The sequence below is a fragment of the Trachurus trachurus genome (genome assembly GCF_905171665.1).
Source record: "Trachurus trachurus genome assembly, chromosome: 19".
NCBI classification, from domain to species: domain Eukaryota; kingdom Metazoa; phylum Chordata; class Actinopteri; order Carangiformes; family Carangidae; genus Trachurus; species Trachurus trachurus.
In genome coordinates, this window is record NC_139913.1 from 8202223 (window position 1) to 8224155 (window position 21933).

General features: G+C 41.7%; 1 protein-coding gene across 1 annotated transcript in view; it reads right to left on the reverse strand.

Annotated features, from left to right (window-relative positions):
* Nucleotides 1–11595: 11595 nt before the first annotated feature.
* Nucleotides 11596–21933, reverse strand: part of chst15 (carbohydrate sulfotransferase 15) — a 33247-nt gene continuing 22909 nt past the window's right edge. The window contains exons 4-8 of the mRNA XM_083994041.1: nt 19713–19856; nt 15454–15610; nt 14228–14384; nt 12768–12915; nt 11596–12044 (exon numbers count right to left, since the gene is read on the reverse strand). Of these exons, the coding sequence (XP_083850167.1) occupies nt 11845–12044; nt 12768–12915; nt 14228–14384; nt 15454–15610; nt 19713–19856 (806 nt within the window). The 3' untranslated portion in view covers nt 11596–11844. The remainder of the gene's footprint in view (nt 12045–12767; nt 12916–14227; nt 14385–15453; nt 15611–19712; nt 19857–21933) is intronic.

Genomic DNA, 21933 nt, shown 5'->3' on the forward strand with positions numbered 1-21933 from the left:
TGCGCTCCAAGTCACTGACGAAAGCAGCGGAGCCAGAGGGTCCATGGACGCCTCAGCCTGGGAAAAATGCAGTGAGGGAGGGAGAAACACAGAGAGCAGGGGATGAGGGAGAGGAGAGGAGAGGGAAGAGGCAGGGAGGCAGATAGTGCACTTCTCTCCTTTAGATGCTGGCAGGTGACTCAAAAAGAAACCTTTTTTTTCATGATCTCCTTTCTGTTCAAACCAGTCCACTCTGCTGACACATTGCACTGATTTTATTGGTGTGGGTAGAAGTGAAACAGGGATAGAAACCTCTCTGGGAAAACATACATTGACACATGGAGGATCTGCTTTCATCTCCATCTCCTCCCACTCTGTCTGGGGCAGGCGCTATGCTCTAACCAGAGGAAAGTTTCCTCTTTCCTGCGGGGGAATCAACACGGGAGACTTAAACAGCTCTTAACCAGCTTACAATTCTGTGTATGCAAAGGAGAAGCAGAGGCAAGCTTCTTCATCCATGTAGGGGGGTTCTGCTTTAAATCCAAAGTGGCACAAAAACACAAGCCGGCGAGATCACAAGATGCACAGCTGTCAGTAAAAGTGCACTTATTGCGTTTATTATAACACCACATGATATCCCTTTCACTGGGGGAAAGATAATTAACTTGTTGCTCCTCCTCACGCTGCCACATTTTCTGAGGCTGTTCTCCCTTTCAGCTGAGACCTGTTTGGACTTTGCAGTAATTTACACATTAACAAGCGAGGCTGAAATTTAACCGAAAAACCTCTCCATGGAGCATCCAGGCGTGTTCCAACACAGGGATGGAGCGCTGCCCTGTGTGTCACAGCTCATCACATCAACGCTGCCTGTTCCTCATGAAGCTCTTTCTCTCCTTTATTCCCTCTCTATTTCATACACAGACGTGACTACAGCAGCTGATGGAGCCTCACATTCAGAAGGAGACAATAACAAAGCCCATAGCCAGGAGTCAAACTGATTAAAACCATATTTTTTTCAGCTAAGAAGCCTTTTCTTTAACTTAAATTGGGGTAAAAAAAAAAAAGAAAGACAAAAGTTTCATCACAAGATGTTCATCTCTGGCATTTAAGAAGCATTTGGAGCTATACAGCAAAGCAGAGAAATGTCTCGCCTTGGGCTTAAAAGATTTAGTCATAAGGAGTGGGGATTCCACGGAGCATTCGCAGAACTCATAAGTACAGTTTCTGACATTTCATCCACCTGAGGCAAGACAAACTATAAGGCAAAGATAATAATCCCATAACAAGCCTAGTGCCCCGCCTGGATGCTGCCCAGATTAAATGCAATTGGTTCATTACACACAGCTAATGTGGATGGACACTGCACGGAGAATAGTCTTCAAAAAAAATAAAAATGAAAGGGTTATATGGAAATCAGGCTTTACACCTGAGTCTGAGAGAGAGCATGCGAATAAAAGGGTGAAAGGAAGGCGGCTCAGGCTGCAGGCGAGTCGCAGAAGAACAGGATCTGGAGTGGGTGGACAGCTCGAGGCTGGAATACTCCATGCTCGGCTGGCACAATCTTTCGCCAGCTTGGCAAGCAGTCGCTGATCGCCCACCCACTCTCCATCTAGACTACACTCATCCTTAACTGTCTGGGAAAGAAAACGGAGGAAGGAGGGGAGGAGGATGAGAGAGGAAGGCAGCCAAGAGTATACTGTAAGAGTTTACCACATAAAATATCCTCCCTCCCTTCACACCTTAAAGCGACTGCAACTCCCATGTTGGTGTCTAGACTAGTACTGTAGCTGTGAAGCCTCTGCATACAGGCCTACACTGTAGGAGTAATAACTGTATGTGATAGTTGGCTTCTTCCTGTCTGTCCACTCAAATTTAAAAATGACCATTTGGTTTGTTTTTCTTTATGGTACAGTTAATTCTTTTAGAAAGTGTTTTTTGACATTTGAAAAATCCAGCCAATAGCTATTCAGCCATTACCTTAGTTTCTCGGAAATGTCATCCAAGCATTAATCACTTCCTGTCCACACAATGCTTTTCAGACTATATTTCAAGAATTTGAAAATAAACTCTTAGGCGTATCATAAACTGGATCCTGGTTACACTCTCCATGAGCAAAAGTATCCAAATTAACACTATGATCTTTCCTTAATGAAGTGTTTTAGCCACAGGCTACACTAAATTTTACTGCACTCTGCTACTGCCAGTCATTGTCGACAACAAGAAGAATTTTTAAAACATTGGCAATGAACATTTACAGTCTGTAAAAAACATCACACTACTTACACCTTTGCCTCTGAAATAGCATCTATAATAAATTCCAATCATGAGAGGTCACTTGTCAGGAAAATATGAGAATATCTTAGCTGAGTTGCATTTGCTTGACATGTTTTCCTCTGTACATAAATGTCCAAAAAACGAATTATTGTATTGGTGATTTCCACATTGAAATAAAACCTCAAAACCACTAACAGACAAATCATGTTTATGTCCTCTATTGAGCTCAAACTGACTATGCACAGAATGCATGTACTGTAAGGTAGTTTAGTAGTGACTTAACCATGGTCAGCGTTTATTAAAACATAAAAGGTGGTCTCTCAAACAGCCTGAATGTCTGCATTAAAACACCTGCTATGGTCTAATGCAGGAGGATCAAACAGCCGCTTATCAGGCTGTGGAGCAGAGCAGCTTGAGTCAGGCATGTTGTGACAATAGCTGTCTTTCTCAGTGAAGAACACCCAAGGTAGGAGAGTGATGGCTCCTGCCTCTCGCCATAATCTCTTCTGGGGAGAAAATCCCCTGCTGAATTCTCATTAATTGGACGTCAGTACCCAGAATGACAGGTTAGAGGCTCAGTGGCAAATACCTACCTGCTGCTGCTTTGGCACCTTGTAATTGATGGAAAGGGAGACCAGCTTCAGATAGCCTAGAATCTGAGTATAGGAAGAATAATGTATAGTGGTATTGTACTGTTCAGTAGGACACGGTGAGGCCAAGTTTCCCCTGACAAACAATGTGTAGTTTGTGATAACTGGGACTATTTCACACCAGACTCTCGCTTTTTAAATATAACATAAATTAAAGTTGGTAATGAACCCATAGTGGCTTGGAAATGTGGACTTACTTTTCTGTTTGCATACGAGGAGAATCTGATTAATGCGTGAAATTTCATGCTGTACACACACACAAAATGCAAACACCATTTGTGATCATCCATCAAATACAACCTTGAGTGTGTCAAACGGGCTCGCGGCCAATATTTGTCATAAATTCTGATCTTAAGAGTTCATTCAGGACAAACAGGTCGGCTTTGTGGTTGATAGGGACAAACCCGCGGCGTCTTATTTATTTATATATTTATGTCACTGTCCACCAAAATATAATATGACACATTTATGGATCCAAAACATGGCGTATTACAACCTTGGATTTACTACTTTACAGCATGTGCATTTCATTAGGGGACCGGGTGAATCTCAACTCCTGGCATCATTTATATTCCGCAAAAATCTGCAAGCAAAATCTCTGTTGCTGCAAGTCAACACAAGGATGACATTGTTGCTGTCAGTGTTTGAATTTTAAGTTGGTGCGATGTAAATTTGAGTGACATAGATAAAGAATTAGCACAGCTGCAATTTTCTTTCTATAGATTTTATCTGGGTGTGTAATTCTTTATATTTCATTACCCACCGAAAACAATCAGGGATGAGGTTTTATATTTGAAATGTTAAGATGTGTATTTTGTACATATACGTTTCCTAACTTGCAGCTATGATAACTGTATGATCCGAGAGGGTGGTAAAAGCCTGATGTTGGTTCTTATTTCTGCTGTGTCCATGGAAACTGTGTGAAACATGGCGAAGGTCATTGTGTGAGAGCAGCATGGCAAGTTTTTGTCAGCTTGTGTTTTTTGCGGTATCCTTCATGGAGCTCAGAAATGCCACCAGTCAAGAGAAAGATGCAAGACACTTTCATTGGTTTGCTTCTAGTCAATAAAAAGCGAGTGTTATAATGTGATTACGACTGCTGGGCTGCGTCACAGAACAGGTGTTGGTATTTTCTTCGTTGGCTGCTCTAACGGTCAAGCAGGCTCCAGCAGATGTTTTATGAAGAAAAGGTTAAGACCAGATATTACACTTTTTACCCTTTTCCTGAGTACTTTATTTGATTTGAAACATGTCCAGTTGATCCAGATTAATTTAGTTTTTGTAGTCATTTAAGTGCAGCACAGTGAGATGTTTTGTCTTCCCTCTGGTGACCATATACAGAATCGAAGCAACCTAAAGTTTTGTTAAATTAAAACTCTGGAGCTGTTTCTGCACAGCCAGCGATGAGTTATACGGTAATATTGAGACGGGAGATGTTTAAGTTATATGAAGTGGGACTTGGATATTCAAAGAGGCCACCGGCCCAGGGCTATTATTTTTACGCTTTGGCTTGTCCGAAATGGTAATTTTGAAGATGAATTTTATACTTTGATGTAGTGTTTGAGCAGATGAATATGAAGCAGGCTGACCTGGATGGACTGGAACTCAACTCTTATTGCCAAATATTCTACACACTACAGCTGCTGTAACCAATATTTTCACATTAACAATGGATCAAGGTATGTGGAACTGGTTGTCAAGATTAGTGACAGCTGAGAATGACTGCTTCAAATCTCCTCTCAATGCTCTGCAGCGTTGTTCCTGCTTGCAGTAGAAAGTGAGTAAAAACCCACAAAGTTAGCAACCAGCTGGTGAACGAACACAGTGGAGCGTTTAACAGCTGAGGAGTTGCAAATTCCCCTCTGGGGTTGGCGAAAAGCAAAAGAGAGATATCATCTAAGTGAATATTTGACTAAAGGTCGTCGTGCCTGAAACATGACACTAAATTATTGCTACCGGGTGCATAATTAAGCTACAGGTTTTCCATGTCAACATAGGAAGTGATAATATGTCTGTTTTGCAGTTAAAATCTGTCTCAGCTTTCCCCCAGGTGGCCATATAAATCAGTAAATGATGGTTTAAAGTCCAAAGATCAGTGAAAGTCAAATTGTTAAAGCAAATGTTTTTGTTGGTGTGTGAATAATATTTTGTCAAAGTGCACGCTAAGCTGTTTATTCAGGCCAATTGAGACATCTGTATTTTGAACTTCATGCAAACTACCTTTATGTTTTCCTACTTCTGCGCTGGCTCCCTCAAGTCATAACATTATTTTATGATTCCTGCAGAAACTATTACATTTGTCACAGTCCGACAATTGTGGACAATCTGTGGTTTTGAGAGGTTGTGCAGAATGTCTCCACTACAGAGACCCCTGAGTGATGAAAAGGCTTTCAATCTATTTATCACTACTTACTTAGATCCCAAACTGCACAGTAACATTGTCAGTTTTATCATGTGGTGGCCTGGGTCCCGCTGCTTTTCAACACAACCGCCCTCAGTTTCCTCACTAAAAATGTTCCCTTCCTGAACACCTGTGTTTCTAATTCTTTGTCCACGTTCACCACAGCTGGGACAGGTTCCAGCTGGATGTGACCGAAACAGACCAGATGTTTGCATCTAATAACAGTGACAGTTTCTAGTTTGAATGGCAAGTGAATCATGATTGAACCATTAATTTATAAAAGTTGATGCAACCTTAAGCTTTAGTTGTTTTCATGTTCTACAAGGTTTTACTTTTCCTGATTTGCAGGGGAAGTAGAAATTATCTATGAGCCTGGAACACAAAATGAAAAGCTTATCGATCTCTAAAACGCCATGGATTTCCTTAATGTGTCATCACAGATTTGGTAACACAGCTGCATGCAGGAAATTCACAGTCAAGCTGTGGTCCTGCATTGTACGGGCAACCCAAAGGACATCTGGCATTTTTTCTACTTGGAGAGGATGGTCTGCCCAGGCCCATATGTAACATTAAAATTCTGTACTGTCCGTGTTGTGAAATGCTTGGCTAGAGTCTGAGGTGAGAGCTTATGCAGAACAATGACCCTGGATCCACTGAACCTTGCTGAACAATGACACAACTACAAGGGCACAAGAGGCCTGTGAGGAGAGGAAAAACAAAGGAAAACATCTGGTTTTCAGGCAGCACATCCTCATTTGTTAATGATTTGGTATAAATAGCAGAATCTATTCATGGGGATTTACCAACGTCAAAACTGAACCATTAGGACCAATTATAGGGACACAAACACAGATCAAAAGGAGTTCTCAAGTTTTAAGACATTTCTAAAGAGATAACACACCATAAAGACAAACATGTTTTAAAAGAGCGCAAGCAACAATCTTTACAAGAGCAGGGAAAACGTTCACTGCCTGAAAACATAAAAATAACCGCAAGCTGTCTGACAATGCCATCACGATAGCGTCTCAACTAAGCAAAGCAGGGCAATCAGTAATCAGTAGCTTTGCCAGGGACCATTTCTATGTCTGCAATATGTGTCCAAAAGAGATAAAACCACATAGCAGTGTATATCATAAACAGATGTTTTAGGCTGAACCCTTAATAACCCACAAATGCTGGAAAAGACAACTGAATAGGACTTGCAGAACCATTCTGTTTAATATCCTCTGCTTACTTGTGGATTATGGTGTGAAATGTAAGAGAGAATAATCACTTTCACACTATTGACCAATCTCACCCAATAGAGAGACTATAGTTTTTGTAAAGATTTGTTTGTTTCCTGCATTCCTGGCTCACTCCATCACCAGTGGGCAAGACTGGGCCTCACACAGCCTCTTCGAATATAGCTGGCAAACTATCAGAGCACTCAATCAGCGTGATGGATTGCAAATGTTTGTTGCATAAACTTGTTTATTCAGATCTTTCTCTCTTGTTATCTCAAGAAACCCTCCATTAATCACTGACAACAATGAGACACAGATCCGTGATTCAAAGGAGGGTTTTTCAATTCGACTCAGCTCATTTGAAAGGATCATGAGAGTGTTGTGAGCGAGCTGGGGATGTTGTCCTTGTCACTTTGTTGGTGGTCTGGGGCAGCATATTCTACCCTGACTGAGATGGTCAAAGGTTTTAAACTTGAGAGACCAGTTTTTTTTTTTAAAGAGTCCCTCTCATTAAGAAGTCAGACACCGCAATGGAATTTCATTAAAGTTTAATTTGACAAGGGGCTAAAGTGCAATGAGGAGTCAGAGCACTGGAGTTGAGCGGACTTGATGAAAGTTGTGGGAGCGACATTGGAGACAGAGTCCCCTATGCTAAAGTCCTTATCCAAACCGACGAAGGAGAAACGGATCTGAGGACAAAGCTCCTTTCGATTACATCCAACATCCTGCTGTGAGTCCCATAAATGTGACCTGGAATGCCCTGCCTGCCTCCATGAAACATGTTCAGGGACTCCATCTTCAGACTCCTGGAATCTACACATGAGGTCTTCTCTTGTCTCAAACAAAGCAACATCCACATAGCAACAAGGACGAGAAAAGCAGCTCCTCTTGTTCCCAAATAAGGTGATAGCAGTGTTTCACAAACTCACAATGGTTCTAGCCTGGACCACTCAGGAACCATTTCGTCTTGAAATCAGACATTTCCATTTTTCAGCCCCTTAATTACCCCTTTTTGTCAGTAAATGGCATTAAAAGACACAGCCAAAAATATTTTAGTCTTTCTAACTATAGCGTGTCTGTACAACTCCTACTTAAGATGTACATTTAAAAGAGAAAAGAAAAGAAAAGGCCAGTTTACAGGTGGGCACTGTTTTCTTTTTCATTGCAAGGATAATGCGATTTGAGCAATGGGATTGGATATAAGCCTTATAAATCCTTTCACAGTTGGCTAGTGTCCAAAAATTAGGGTATTTTGCTCACAAACTAAAATGTGGGATCTGATAGGGGCCCCACCAATTATTTTTTAATATTTTAATAATGAAATCATCATGTGATCAAAAATTCATTATTTTTTGCTTATCTGGAGATAACAAAGCTGGTTTTCACATGATTACGGGTTATTTAATTTATCATCACAGAGATGATGTTATCACAAGAAAACAAAAGTTATTTCTTTCTTATTAGCCTACTTAGGCCTACTGTTTATGAAGAATGGGGAATACCAATAGCAGCACCTTGATAGCTGTAATTGATTAAACATGAAGGTGCCAGAGGAGTCCTACTGTACCTGTGATATCAAACAAAACTAGGCATATTAAAAACATAGAGCCTATTTATTTCTTGATTTACCTGCTGGTGAGTTATGAATCCTCCCCAACAGTCAAGACAAGGTTCTCAGATCTCGAGAAAATTTAAATAAATGTCTTTTAATCTTGAGAAACCTACCTTTTGTTTCCTGTGATAGGGAAATTATCTAAATCATGGCTAGGATGTTGTACAACCTATTAGAATCTATGTTATGTTTGGAAAACAATGCGGCCCTTGCCTCCCTCAGAGAGCCGGAGACAGTGTGGCCAATGCCATGCCCGTCATAAACAACAAGAAGAAACATGCAGGATACCCTCTATAGTAATTTCATAGTTGTATAGAGTTACTGACTAGCTATACAATCACCTCAGTGTTAGTAGCTTGTTCAAACGGACATCAGTAGCTCCGCTCACCAATAACAACCGGTAGCTCATATCGAACGCACCTTTCACAATGTGGCGGTCTATTTGAACCGCCGCTCCTCCACCACTTCTGATGAACGCCGACCATCCAGGCCGTGGAGCAGCTCTTTCCCTGACGAGTAAAACTATAATCTACATTTGAGTAAGTTTCAGTAAGCATAGCCTACTAGCCAATGCACCAAAAAGCTGGATGCCAACCGCCGTAAAACAGAAAGAAGAAGAAGAAGCAGCATACCTGCCAAATGTGTCTCTTCGAGGCGGATATGATGGAGAGACAACTTCTTTTTTGGCGTTCCCCGCCGCCGCCGCCGCCATTTTGAAATTCACCTTTGCAGGTGGACCCCCCAGGTGGCAGAAACCTCCTTTAAACAAACTCTGGAGTTTATTGGCGGGATTTATAACAGCAGAGGCCAGGACAGTCACCTCTTCTCTTCAGCAAGGTAAGTTAAATGCAAACACAACATAGCTACTGTATGGTTTCAACGTCTTTGCTCTGTTCATTTGCACTGCTGGCTGTTGAGGCTGTTGAGGCTGTTGTTTGTGGTCCCCAAGCTGCTAATTCCTGTTTTTATATTACTGTCATACTATTGTGAAGTATTTTAATTTGTTGGCTATTAATTATGAATGAATTAGTGTAGTCATTTTGGCTCAACCAGTGGTGTTTTGATTGCTGTTTGGCATTGTGATATTGTTGTGCTGCTGGTTTTTCATGCTGATGAATACTGATTTTTGTGTGTTGTTGTTAAGCAGTTTCTTGGTTGTTGGTCCAGTAAAGGATGATAATGTGTAGTGGCTGTAGGGATGTAAACATCACACAGGCCATGCATATAATTATTTCCTTAATTACTGGCCTCATGGGAACTCCTCATCCGGCTGTGTCTCACATTTTCTATACACACTTTATACACAAGTGAAATATTTCCTAACTCGAAACAAATGGTGACTATTTGATTTACTGTTCATGCTGTTATTGAATTGACCGAGCTGCTGTTTTGTGGTTTAAAGTAGATTTTCACATAGGAATAAATTTGTAATCATCTGCTGCAGATGAGTTATTGGTTGCTGCATTTAGATTTATCCAATTCAGTTACTATAACTTGGTCTGAGTGTTTTGCTGGGAGACAATGGCACGAAACTTGCTGCTTCTGCTGCAGCATTTAATAAACTCTACCTCCACCACATTATCCACCTGTACGCTTGGAGACCAAGTTCCTCAGGGGTGACGTTTATCATCATCACTCCGGTCTCTGCTATGATGAGCTTGGTGTTATCCTTGTGGGAAATGATGAGGTCAGAGTCTCGAGTAGATAGCAAATATCATCTTTGTATTACCATTTCAAATCTGTTCCTCATGAACTGGTTGACTCTGTCCAACAGACGGAGAGAATACCGCCAGCACCAGAAAAAAAAAAACACACTGTCATTTGCCATGACAACAAGTTGTATTTTTGGCAGACAAGAGGCCAAAATTCAACACAGAGGCAATGCAGAGAAATATGGACTAGCAGGATCTTTGGCTAAATGTGTTCTTTCAAAGCGTCTGTTGGGTTTCCTCCAACAGTAGCATTTGTCCATTTTCCTGTCAGTTACTGTATTCTGAGAGAGCACAGACTTGGATGAAAGACGCTTTGATAATATTTGTGAATTCCGAGGAAATTGAAGTTGGTCGGGGGCTCTCATCAAAACGGAACCTCTTCAGCCATCCAGATGGACCGTTCCAACTCCAAACAAAATATGCAAATGATTTGCAGTCACTTTTCTTTTCCTCCAGTCAGACCGTCTAGGTTTCAGTGAGAAGGAAGTAGCTGGCAGGTTTGAGACTGAGCGGTGAAAAAGCTGTATTCCCCTTCGAAAACGGCAACACGAAGAATGGCTCATCATGCCCTTCAATAAATCTTTGTAATTGCAGTTTTTCACTCAATTATAAAGGAGGGTTTTTATCAGTGGTATTTGGGTCAATTCGTCTTGATGTGTTGTTTTGGAAAGAAGCTGTAATGGTCTGCCAGAAAAGAAAGACTTAACAGGTGTTTTTGTCTTTCTCCTTGTTTAAAATCAAGGCTCCTCTTTGTTTTAAACACAAGTTCATCTGGATGTTGTTGAAACTGGAGAACTGTCCCTATTCTATTGTTGTTGCAAGTGTATATTCTTTGATACTGCCTGCCCTCTAGTGTAGAGAAGATGTATAACTGCAGCACAGACTGTAATTTCACTACGTCCTTAATTGAGATTGTTTAGAAATGTCTGACATGTATTTGAATTGAATCATAAGGTTTCGCTGTTGGTTTGTGCTGACTTGTCTCTTATCTCTGTGTGCAGCTGTGTCTCTAAGATGTTCAGTAGTTTTTGATTTAATCTGCCATCTTTGATCATATAAAATCCAATTACAAACATTTTAATTAAGCGTGTAGGAATTGTTAATTATTCGGTGCTCATGACAAACTCATGGAAAATATTATATAGGCTAGAGAAGACTTGATCAGAGTGCATGGATGCCTCCCAGAAAGCTCACACACTCAACTTCAGTCAAACACAAATGACCAGTTAGTTTTCCTTTAATCTACAGCTTCTTTTAACATCTTGATGCAGACCCTCGACTGCCCCGACTGAAGTTTATGTTTGGTGAAAGCCGTTTGATCATTTTATTTTAGTTTTTTTGGTATCTTACTGTTGGTGTCAGCAATTACTGAGGCAATTTTTTAGGGTTGCAACTACATATAACTGCCAGTAGAGGGTGGTGGTGTTTCATTGGTCACACAGATCACACACAGAGCTGCTGCTCAGCTTCTCATCACATGAAACTTTGGAGATACTGAACTTGAATTGTAAATAAACCGCAATCCATGTCTCTGTCATGTCGGATGAAAAGACAGAAACCGATGTTCCTGGTCTCATCTCCTCAGTTCTGTGAAGCAAAATATCTTCTGATGAATCCAACACAACACAGCTTTTAAAAATAACACATGACACTGTTTTTTATACCTTTGAATTCACTATTTAATTTTATACACCTGGTCACAAAAAGAATAACAATCAAGACCTGCCAACAATTCTTTCTTGCATGTATTTACTCACTCTCTCTCACTCAAACACACACACAAAATCACCACGCTCACTTGTGCTATTTTCTATCTTTGATTCATCTCTGCTTTTATAACTTAAAAAATAATTTAAATAAAAAAAAAATAACATTGATTTTTCATGGGCACTTGAGAGAGATGAAACTCAAATGAAGGGGCTGGCTGACATGTCAGTGGTTTGTTCTTTTTTTTTTTGTTTGTTTGAACTGAAATAAAAGGGAGGTGGATTGTTCAGAGTTTAGAGTTGTTCTCCCAGAGGAAGGAGTCATTTCGTAGCACTTTGGCCAGTTTGTCGTTGAATGGCGTGTAAAAGTCCCGCAGGATCTCTTTAGTGATGGGCAGCATGGGTCCCAGGTTTTTGTCAGCTGGCCTCCTGGCGTTTGATGCTGGACTTCTTGTGATATCTGACTCTATTTCCTTTGTCAGTGGCCCTGTAAAACACATACAAACACGTCTTTCACATACTGTCGTCCTTGGCCACAGTTATTTCCACAGTACTGAACAAATGGAATAAAATACAGCAAAGGACACCGAAATGTCACCATGTCTCAGCAGCGCTCTGAGCAGAAGATTTGACGGTCTGGGAGGTGATCGCACCTCGGCAGCTCTTTGAAGAGCTAAGTCTGAGCTTTGGGGCAATTAAACTGTGGGATGAATCAGTGAGACAGAACGGAAGGGGCAGACAGGGGAAAAACTGTTTTTGCACATATATACACTGGCCTGTTACTAACAGCAATCAGTTCAAGCATACCCAAAGGAAATGCTGGCACCTTTTTGATACTGAAAGTTTGGAAGAGCAGAACTGTATCTGAAGGAAATTTACCCTTCTTTTCGGAGCTGGCGGGCTCTACACAACTTGACACTTAAAAATCAGCAGAATATTCTAATGCAATACTTGCACTATATAGGCTGCCACACAAATGAAGAATAAAGACATGGTTTCTTTTTTCCGATTGATTCGCAATGCAAAGAAACTGAGCCTTCAACTTCTCAAATCTACCTTCGTATAGATTTTCAAAGCATTTAAATGGGTAAATCTCTGTTGTCTGTGTTACACATTTAACATTACGTTGAGTTTATTGATCTGTATTTGTATAGTATTAATCCAAGTCCCCACAGGAAATGACTAGAGTTGGAGTGTGTTGGTCACTCACCCAAGTTAAGGAAATCAAAGACTTTGTGCATGGTGTATTTCCTGTTAGAGGCATGGTCTTCCAACCTCAGGACCAGAATCTGTTCCCTGCCGAAGACGGTCAGCCAGTCCATTAGGTACACAATGTACAGGCCGACTTGCAATCTGACCTGAGGACACGAAACAAAGGAATCAATGAGAGGCAATCAAGGAAACTTCCTCCTATGCTGAGGGACATGATTGTAGTTGCATGCATGGTTAACTTCTTTAAGGTTGGGAGGGATGAAAAGAGGGAGGGAACAAATTCCACCAGCTTTCTTTTTCAAGCAAAAACATTTCCAAGCTCTGGTTTTTGCCAAATGTTTTATATAACTGTAAATTGAATGTATTTGGTTTTAGGAACGGTTGGTCGGAGAAAACAAGCAATTTGAAAATGTCAGCTTTCGCTCTGGGAACTTTATTTGACATTTTTGTAGATTGACCAGTCGCCCGATTCATTAAAAATATTTTTTATTTTCTGCCCCAAAAGAAAACCAGACACAGATCTTCTTGCATGAGAATTCACCAGGGCATTTGCAGGTAGCCTAATTATTGGTGAAATTGATTATTGGATTCCCCTTTGTGAGAGTTTATTACAGGGAGGTGTAAACCAGATGCCTTGATATTGGCAAATAAATGACCTGTGTCCTTTCACCTCTTTAGCAAAACCGAAAGTCCTTTCAGAGCAAATGAAACCCAAGCCAAGTAACTCTTGCTTTGTTAAATCAATTTTGGTACAACAGTGAAGGTCAGTCGTCTTCTCATGCTGGTGTTTATTCGTCTTTTCTCTCTGGACTCTCTAATCTGAGCCCTAAAACTTTTATCTATCAGCCACAGGCATGACGGACCGCTTGTAAGAACAGCTGTAATGCTTTTTCACATGGTCTAATAACTCTGAGGAGATATTAGTGGATGGACAATTAGGCCAGCGGCAGAGAGCATGCACGCTCCCGCAGGGCCATATAGCTTGTCAGTGGCAGTTGGAGAGGAGGATGTCTGAATACAAGGCAGCCTGGAGGGGAAGCCAAAAGAGGACGGGCCAGATTCCTCCTCCTCCTCCTCCTCCTCCTCCCCCTCTCTGCCAGTCTGCCTCAAGGCACTGTGGGAAAAGCTGGCCAGGGGCCCAACAGTGGGGCCCTGCACTGGCTGACACTAAGACTTAGTCTGTTTTGTGATTAAGGAGGAAGCTGGTAAACTAGGTTTTCTGGTACAAAGAGAGGCTGTGGACACTGCACTCCTCAGTGTCGCCAATCCTTTCATAAAGTCGGTTCAGCAAGCTTTAGCAGGTGTTAATGAAGTGTGGATTTCACTCCATCTGTCTTTTTCACCGCTTTTTCTATTTCTTTCTTCCCACCAGTTAATACACTGGTCACTAAATGCCTTTTTTATTTATTTATTTTTAGCAGGGCTGCAAGACAAAAGCAGGCGGGAGGGTTGACTCACTGGCATGGCATTGTTGACAGTAGTGTTGTACACACAGGAGCGCATTGTGTACTCCGTAAGGCACCCCTCGAATAACTGCAGCGACTCTGACACCTTCTCGTGGAAATCCTCTGCGGACTTATTGGCAATACCAAAGTAAAGGTAGTCAGAGTAAAGCCTGCAAGACAAAAGAGATGTTCTGTAAGCAAATTGGAACATAAGGCAGACAATGACATTTCACCTTTCATTTATACAGACTGTAACTCTGTTTTTGGTTCTTAGATACATTGTTTTGTTTTTTTAAGAAACAGACAGGTTAAAACCTATTTTTTACCCATATTTTGAATCATGAAAAAATAATGCTTCGCACAGCAACACAACAGCTATCACAACATTAAACACGGCGCAACTGCAAATGTTGACAGCTCAGAAAAATCTTTCCAGTAGTACAAAGTAGGAAAAAAAATGGGAGAAAGCACAAGTGAGTTGCTGATTATGCAACAGTGACTTGAAGGGGGGAAAAAAACAAACATGATATATTCTTTATTCCGAAAATAATGAGGCTTAAAAGTTCATGTGTTGACAGTAAACTTAGATCTCGGTGAAGTTTTTTCGTTTCTAGATCGCTAATCTCAGCTCTAATGATTTAGTAAATGCGTCTCTGCTGCCTCTTGTAACAAACCAAAGGCCAAAGCTATTTGCAAGTGTTATCTTACTGATGTCAGCCTGTATTAAAAAGGAACGCCGGAGCCCCGTGAACCATATAAAGATAGACAGTGTCTGTACCGAAAAAGATGCTAGGCTTGTAAACAAGTCCCGAGTCATAAAAATTCATTTCCCCTAGAGCGGCTGTAGGGAAAGGTTGCACAGACTGTGATTTGACAGACAAAGGCAATTATAGAGAGCATGCTCAGACATTCTCTTAAGTAAAAATCAACATTAACAGCATAAAGTAATCCCCAGTTTGAAGCAAATGCCTCGCAGGCATCCCGCAGTAAGCTCTCCACGCGTCTGATAAAGGCATCATAATGAAACTTATGTGACAGCCAGACTGAGTAAAAGGCAGCACATCTCCTGTGACCACAGGTCTTTTGTTGCCTATAAACGGGGAAAAAGTGTCTGTCTGTATCTGCACTATAAACAGTCATGATGGAGGCACAAAGGCAGCAGCGAGCATGTCAGAACCGGCAGGGTGTTTTTTTTGTTTTTTTGTTTTTTTTTAGAGCAGTGAAAAGGATCACTCCCACCTTTCAACTGGGTCCCTGAGCATAACGATGAAGCGGGCATCAGGCTGCAGGGCGTGAACAAAGTCCTGGATAAGAAAGGGAGGCTCTCCCTCTGTGGTGTTGTCGTAGAAATACACCCAGGCGTTGTTATCCCACATGGTGGACGCGCTGGCTTCTCCTGCAAAAACACACCCACAGTGGTTCAGGTTCACACACAGCCACAACCTAACAAGCACACACACACACACAATCAACACGGAGACAAAACAAAATGCACATGGAGACACATATTTTCCTCTCCTTCCCCAAACCCTTTGCTTTGCATTTGATGTGTGGAGTTAAATACACACTGTTTCCAGTTTTTATAGATTGTGTTTTCAAAGCGGAAGATTGGTTCAAACTACAACTGAAATGACTTGGATTCACAGAAGATTTTATGCAACTATTTGATAATCAACTCATTCTTTTGAAGTCATTTTTCAAGCAGAAGTGGCAAATATTTCATGATTCCCATTCGCAGCTTGTCTTCTCTTAGTCTCTTTCTTGTATATTATATTCAGGTTCAGACAAAACAGATGATTTCACTTCAAGAAAATAATCTGTGGCGATAGATGTTGATAGCTGCAGCTCCAAGTACAGTATACCAACTTTTTTTTTTCTTTCCCTAAAGGTTTCTGAAGCATGCATGAAAACAACAACAAATGGTTAACCTGTAAATATTTGCCCTACTAATATTTACCTTTTTTATTTGAATCATTGAATGTTTTGTCAGATTGTCAAACATGCAAAAAAGTCTATACAAACGGATCAATTCATCGAGTTGAAAACATTTGACAAATATTCTATAAACGTATGGAGGTTTGTTTCAACGTGCTTCAATAATTGCCTCCTCATTGACGGTGTAACTATCCGACACAGCGTGTTCTCCGCACACATGCAACAAGTCAATAAAAAAAGATTCTCGAGCAAGTGCACAAACAAAAGAAATGAGAGTAATTACATCTCCAGCTGTGAACCAAATTGTGGAACGACTACAACCCACACGATGACCGTAATGGCGCGCATAACAAGTCAGAAGACATAGTTTTTCGTCAAACAGTTTGAGAGCCGAAACTTTATCAGGCGTGTGCTGAGAAATGATATCCAGGATTCATTAGGCTGTCTGTGCCTTCATTATCCTCTTATCTGTGAAGTGAAGCTGTGATGTATTTGGAGGGAACACAACGCGGGGCCTTATCTGCCTCCTTTTTCCCAGAGAAAGGGGATGATAGCCAGGACCTATTTTGTGTCATTGACAAAGGTGAGAGAGAAACAGGATGCATGCCGGCAATGCTGTTATGCCTAAAAAATGATATGCACCGTGCTCAGGTCTATTTAAAGGTCTCCATGCCCATTAAAAGGGCTCCTTTTGCGCCACGGGGGGGAGGCCGTAATAGAGCAAACAAATGGAGGAGCCAGACCGGCGTGCCTCTGGTGTTCCTCAGCGGCTTGGTCTTGGCCGGCAGGCTGAGGAGAGTCAAAAGCCCAAGATCCTGGCCACAGGCCTGCACCTTGCTGGGCGCTCCCAGGGCATGGTGTGAATACTGAGCGGGGCATTGGCACACCACACCCCCCCCCCTTTACAAGGATTATTTATTTAAAGAGGGAAACAAAACAGGGCGGCACGCTAAGCTGCGTTCAATGCACCAACTCAGTCCAGTGTGAAAAGACTATTGTTGAAAACTTAAATCAGTTTTTCTTCGCAGCTGAGCAGTTCTTTGAGATCGCCTTCGGAGGACGGGGAAAGACAGAGACAGATGGAAGCAGAGGGGCTGGAAACAGGATATGCAGATAGAGGAAGGAGGTTTGTAAGACTTCTCCACCCCGCTGTGGATATTATTGCTATCCAGGAAAAAAAAAAAAAGACAATAATTCCTTTCTACGGCACTTCAGTGAAGTGGCTAAGTGAGGCAGAAGGAAGTCCAATATTATTAAGCTGTTCGACCTCTCTTTAGGGCTGAGTCACTGGCTCTCTTAAAAATCACCGTCACCCTCTGGAGTGAGAGAAGCTGCTACAGAGCGGCACTGTGCCTCAGCCGCGCTACCTGCTGCTTTAATAGCAGCTTTGTAATATTGGAGGCGAGATTACAAGTGAAGTTGCAGGGAAGTGTCGGGTCACCTCCGAGCCAAACGCTATTGGCTGCAGCCCGATGAGGCCACGGAGTACTGTCGGCCCGCGTTCCTCACAGATCACAGCGCTGATACATGACCTGAGTAACTAATCTGAATCAGCAGAGGGAGGAGGAGGGCTAAAGCTGCTCTCTGACATGATGTGACACTTTGACAAAACAGGAAGGCAGAAATTATGCTGAACAGGAAATATCTGTGCAGCTTAAAACCGCTGGGAGATCTGATTAGCAAAACAGCAGAGTGACAGACATAGTGTTTTACAGGCTATCATTTGTATCTTGTTCTCGTAGCTTCATACTAACGCATTTCCTAAGATAATAGATCAGTAGTGGTTCATTGAAGTAGAAATAATACGTCAGAATGTGCTACTTGGAATTTGATTGATTTGAAGTGAATTGTAGTGGGGCATTGCATGCTCAATGTGAAAAGTTGTTGATATTTTATGGTTTTATTATTTCTTATATAACCATTATTTATCCAGGGAAAAGATCCATTGAGATTAACAATCTCTTTTCCAGGGATGTCCTGCCAAGATGAGCAGCAGCACAGTGTGCAGGAATACAAACAAGTAAACATTAAACAGATGTATTAACAACAAAATAAAAATTAATTGCAATTGCCAAAACAATTCTAACTATGAAATACCAAAGCTTCAAAACTATAAAATAGATATTAACACAATGATAATCCTTCACAGCTAGGTGTCGCAGGTGCAGCTGGTGACTAAAACCAGACAAAGGGATCAACCTAGACCTGCAGGTCAGTCCAGGACCGCGGCCCAGAATAGACAGGGTCATCCTCCCTGACTCTGTCCACACAAGAGGCACCTTAAACCGCAGCCAGCTGCTGGTTCTGAGACTCTTTGTGTTCTGGATTTAAATTTATGTCAAAGTAAGGATGACAGATAATTGGAAATTGGATAGTAGACTGGAAATAGATGGAGATCAGTGAAGGGCCATTAGCATAGGGCTGGTGGAGTCCAAGGCTGTGTTCGAAACCACATACTCCATACTACATACTTCCATACTGCATACTTCCATACTCCATACTACATACTAATCGATCATACAGTATGCAGAGCGTTCACACTGCTGCGTACTATGATAACCCACAATGCATTTCGCTCCTGCCCGAGCCGAAATCAGCCGCCCTGAAGCTGATTTCACTTAAGCTCTAAACTCTGTAAATATATAACTTCAGCAACATTTGAAACATTTTCAGGCGAGAAAGTACTACTTCGTATCCCCATGGTGTTGAAAAAATGACAAAATAACACCTATTTACAATTTTAGTCGGACGAAGTCGGACTTCTCTGGCGTTAGTAAAACCAGCCGTAGTGAGCACTGTACTTCCGGTTTCTGTGTCAAAATAAAGCACCCGTTGCAATTGACCATAAAGAAAGCCGTTACAATGACGTCAGTGCTCTTACTTTATAAACAGGAAGTGAACCTGTCCCCACTGTGGCTAGCTTGCTCACATTTGTATTGCTGCCCCTCCATTTTTCCTCTCGTCCGCTCGGCTCCTCCTTCTCCGTTTTTTTTTTTTTTTTTTTTTTCGCGGCAAGGAAGAGGCGGTCCTTGACGTCACGTTGCGTTGCATCTTGGGTAGTTTGAGTATGAGTAGTGACCTCATGATGTATACTCAACATTTCGGCCGAATCTAGTATGCATCCGGGAACTTCTCGCCTACTGCAAATCGCATACTGCGCAGTGTGAACATACTGCATACTCAAATCGTTAGTATGAGTAGTACGAGTAGTAGGAGAAGTATGCGGTTTCGAACACAGCCCAAGTCTTTATTCAAAAGTTCACAAGCATTTAATGGCGTTGATGTGCCAATATTTCCGTGTTATGACAGCTGTATAGCCTTTAAATCTGACACCTTATTCCACACAAGCTACTTGATCCAAATACTGAAAGTTTAAAGGTTTATAAGCTCAGTATATGAACAAAATATTTTCAATATTAGTTCTTGTGGTCCTTTTGGATGTTAAACTCATCCATATGGACAGAAAAGTTGATAAAATTGCTGCTTGAGGGGAACAATTTCTAATGGCATGTACTGTATTATTAAATTCAACCACCAGAGTAGAGGAACTGGCTGCTGCTTACCTATGATGACGTTGGGCTGGCTGGGGCTTCCACTGGCATTTGCTGTGAGGTTGCCCTGGATTTGGTAAGCAGCCTGATCGAACAAGTCCAGGTAGTCTTCCACTGGGTATCGATCATGGAAGCCCTCGCTGAGACGAATAATACCTGGCGAGAGATGAAAGCAAAGGGTCATGGAGGCGCTTCATCGGGTCAGGTTCCGTTTCAACTACTTTCTTTTCCTGGCGAGTTATCACTTATAATATTGTGTTGGAAACGCTCCATCTCAGACATGGTTAGGAAGAGAATCTGCTGCACTGATGTCAGTGAGTATCAGTCAAGAAATGTTTTTTATTCCTGGCAGCCCTCGCCCGTTCCCCTGCTCCTGTGATCACACTAAAGACGGTTGTTAGCATTTCTGTGCTGTCCTGCCTGCAGGGTGACCTAATAAAATCAGATCCAATCCAAAATTCAGCAGGGAATACTGTCTCTGCTCAGCTTTCAGTGTTTCCAATTAAGGGCCAATGTCAAGTTAATGCTTTAAATGTAAGACTAGCAAAATGTGTTTTCCATCCAAGCTCCTGTGGTCTACAGAATAATTACAATTTACTAGGCAATTGTGGTGATTCAGTGGACTTAGTGGAGTATCCATGCAGCATAAGGATAATGAGGTAGCTCAGGCGTCTGCTACTCTCAGTGATGCTTTGATGGTGTCGCAGTAAAATACCTTTCTCTAGTTAGAAGGAAAACATGATTAGAAAACTCCAGTAAACTCTTCTCACAGCCAGCCTGCATCATTATTCATCCAGAACGGTCACACTCGTATGAGGTGTGATGGCGCTGGTGTGTCTCGCTTCAGGGCTTTTTCTTTCATTCTTTTTATTATTTTTTTTTTTTTCACACGCGTGCTTTTTGATATGAATGAAGCGTCAGACAATTTTCAAATAGCCTGTGTTTCTTGATGGGTATACTGTATGAGGCAGATGCATCTGTTTAAGATTCAAACTGTTCCTCTAAAGAAAGTTATGCAGCGCGGGTAGCATCAAATCACCTTTTCACAGCGCTGGCTGAGTGGAGCCTCGAGGGGGAATGAAATAAATAAATACAAAACAAGACCATTTGAATTTGGTGTTCTCTACGGATGTCTTAAGAGAAAAAGTGCTGATTACCAGCACAGAGCCCTGAGTGCCACACCAGAGGGGATGGAGGGAATGAAAGAAAGTGACAGCAAAGATGAAAGCATGGGGAATGAGGAGGGGTGGTGGTGGTAGTGGAGGGGGGGGGGGGGGCAATAACTGAGAGGGGGACCGATGTCCTTGGGATAGAGCTGCATTTCCTGCTCCGCAACATCACAAGGCTGCAGAAAACACAAGCGCGAGGCTGGGCGAATCAAGACGACAAACAACGCATCCACATCCCGCAGCTTTGTGAGGTCCAAATAATTATCAACTAAAACCGAATGCGGGACGGTAAAATAAGTACTGCATGCTGACTGATCAATCCACCAATTAGGGGTTTGCGAGTCTCGGAGGGATTAGGGGCATCGTCAGCAACTGGATGAACTTCAAAAGGATCGGTTCGGCTGCAACAGTTTAAGCCTCCTTTTGATATTCGCAGTGAGAATTTGGATGAAATTTCCAACAAACAACAACAACAAAAACATGTACTGTATGTCATACCTCCAACAGGTATCATGCCAAAACCCCCTTAGGTGGAATTATTATTAAAATCATTAAGTAATTTTTAGATGGGTAGCTCCAGGCAACACAAAATGTGTGTATCACTCATCGCCGAGCAGAAGAATAGTGCTCATCCATAAAGAGAAATCACCATGAAAATTGAGTCCTCATGCTGCGCTGATGCGATACTGCTGCTGCTCTTCTTAAAGAAAAATTATGAGATTATCTCCACACTGTATGTACGCATCTTTCAACTCCCTATAAAGTCATTATCTAATCTGACTTCATTGCATAAGATGAACTGACTTTGAACAGAGCCATTAGACAGATCTGTGCTCTACAGTTCACAAACCGTTGCTCTCTGCGTCACATTTTTTCTTGTTCTTGTTCCTCCTATACCTATTTGCAAATGCAGACAACCTGGAGTGATACACACACATACACACACACAGAGACTGACTCACACTGCTGATGCCTGCCTCTTGAGCTGCTGAAGATACTCCATTATTCATGAGCCTTAATGGCTGTTTCACTTATAAAAGAAACAAAACAAAAAAAAAATCGTG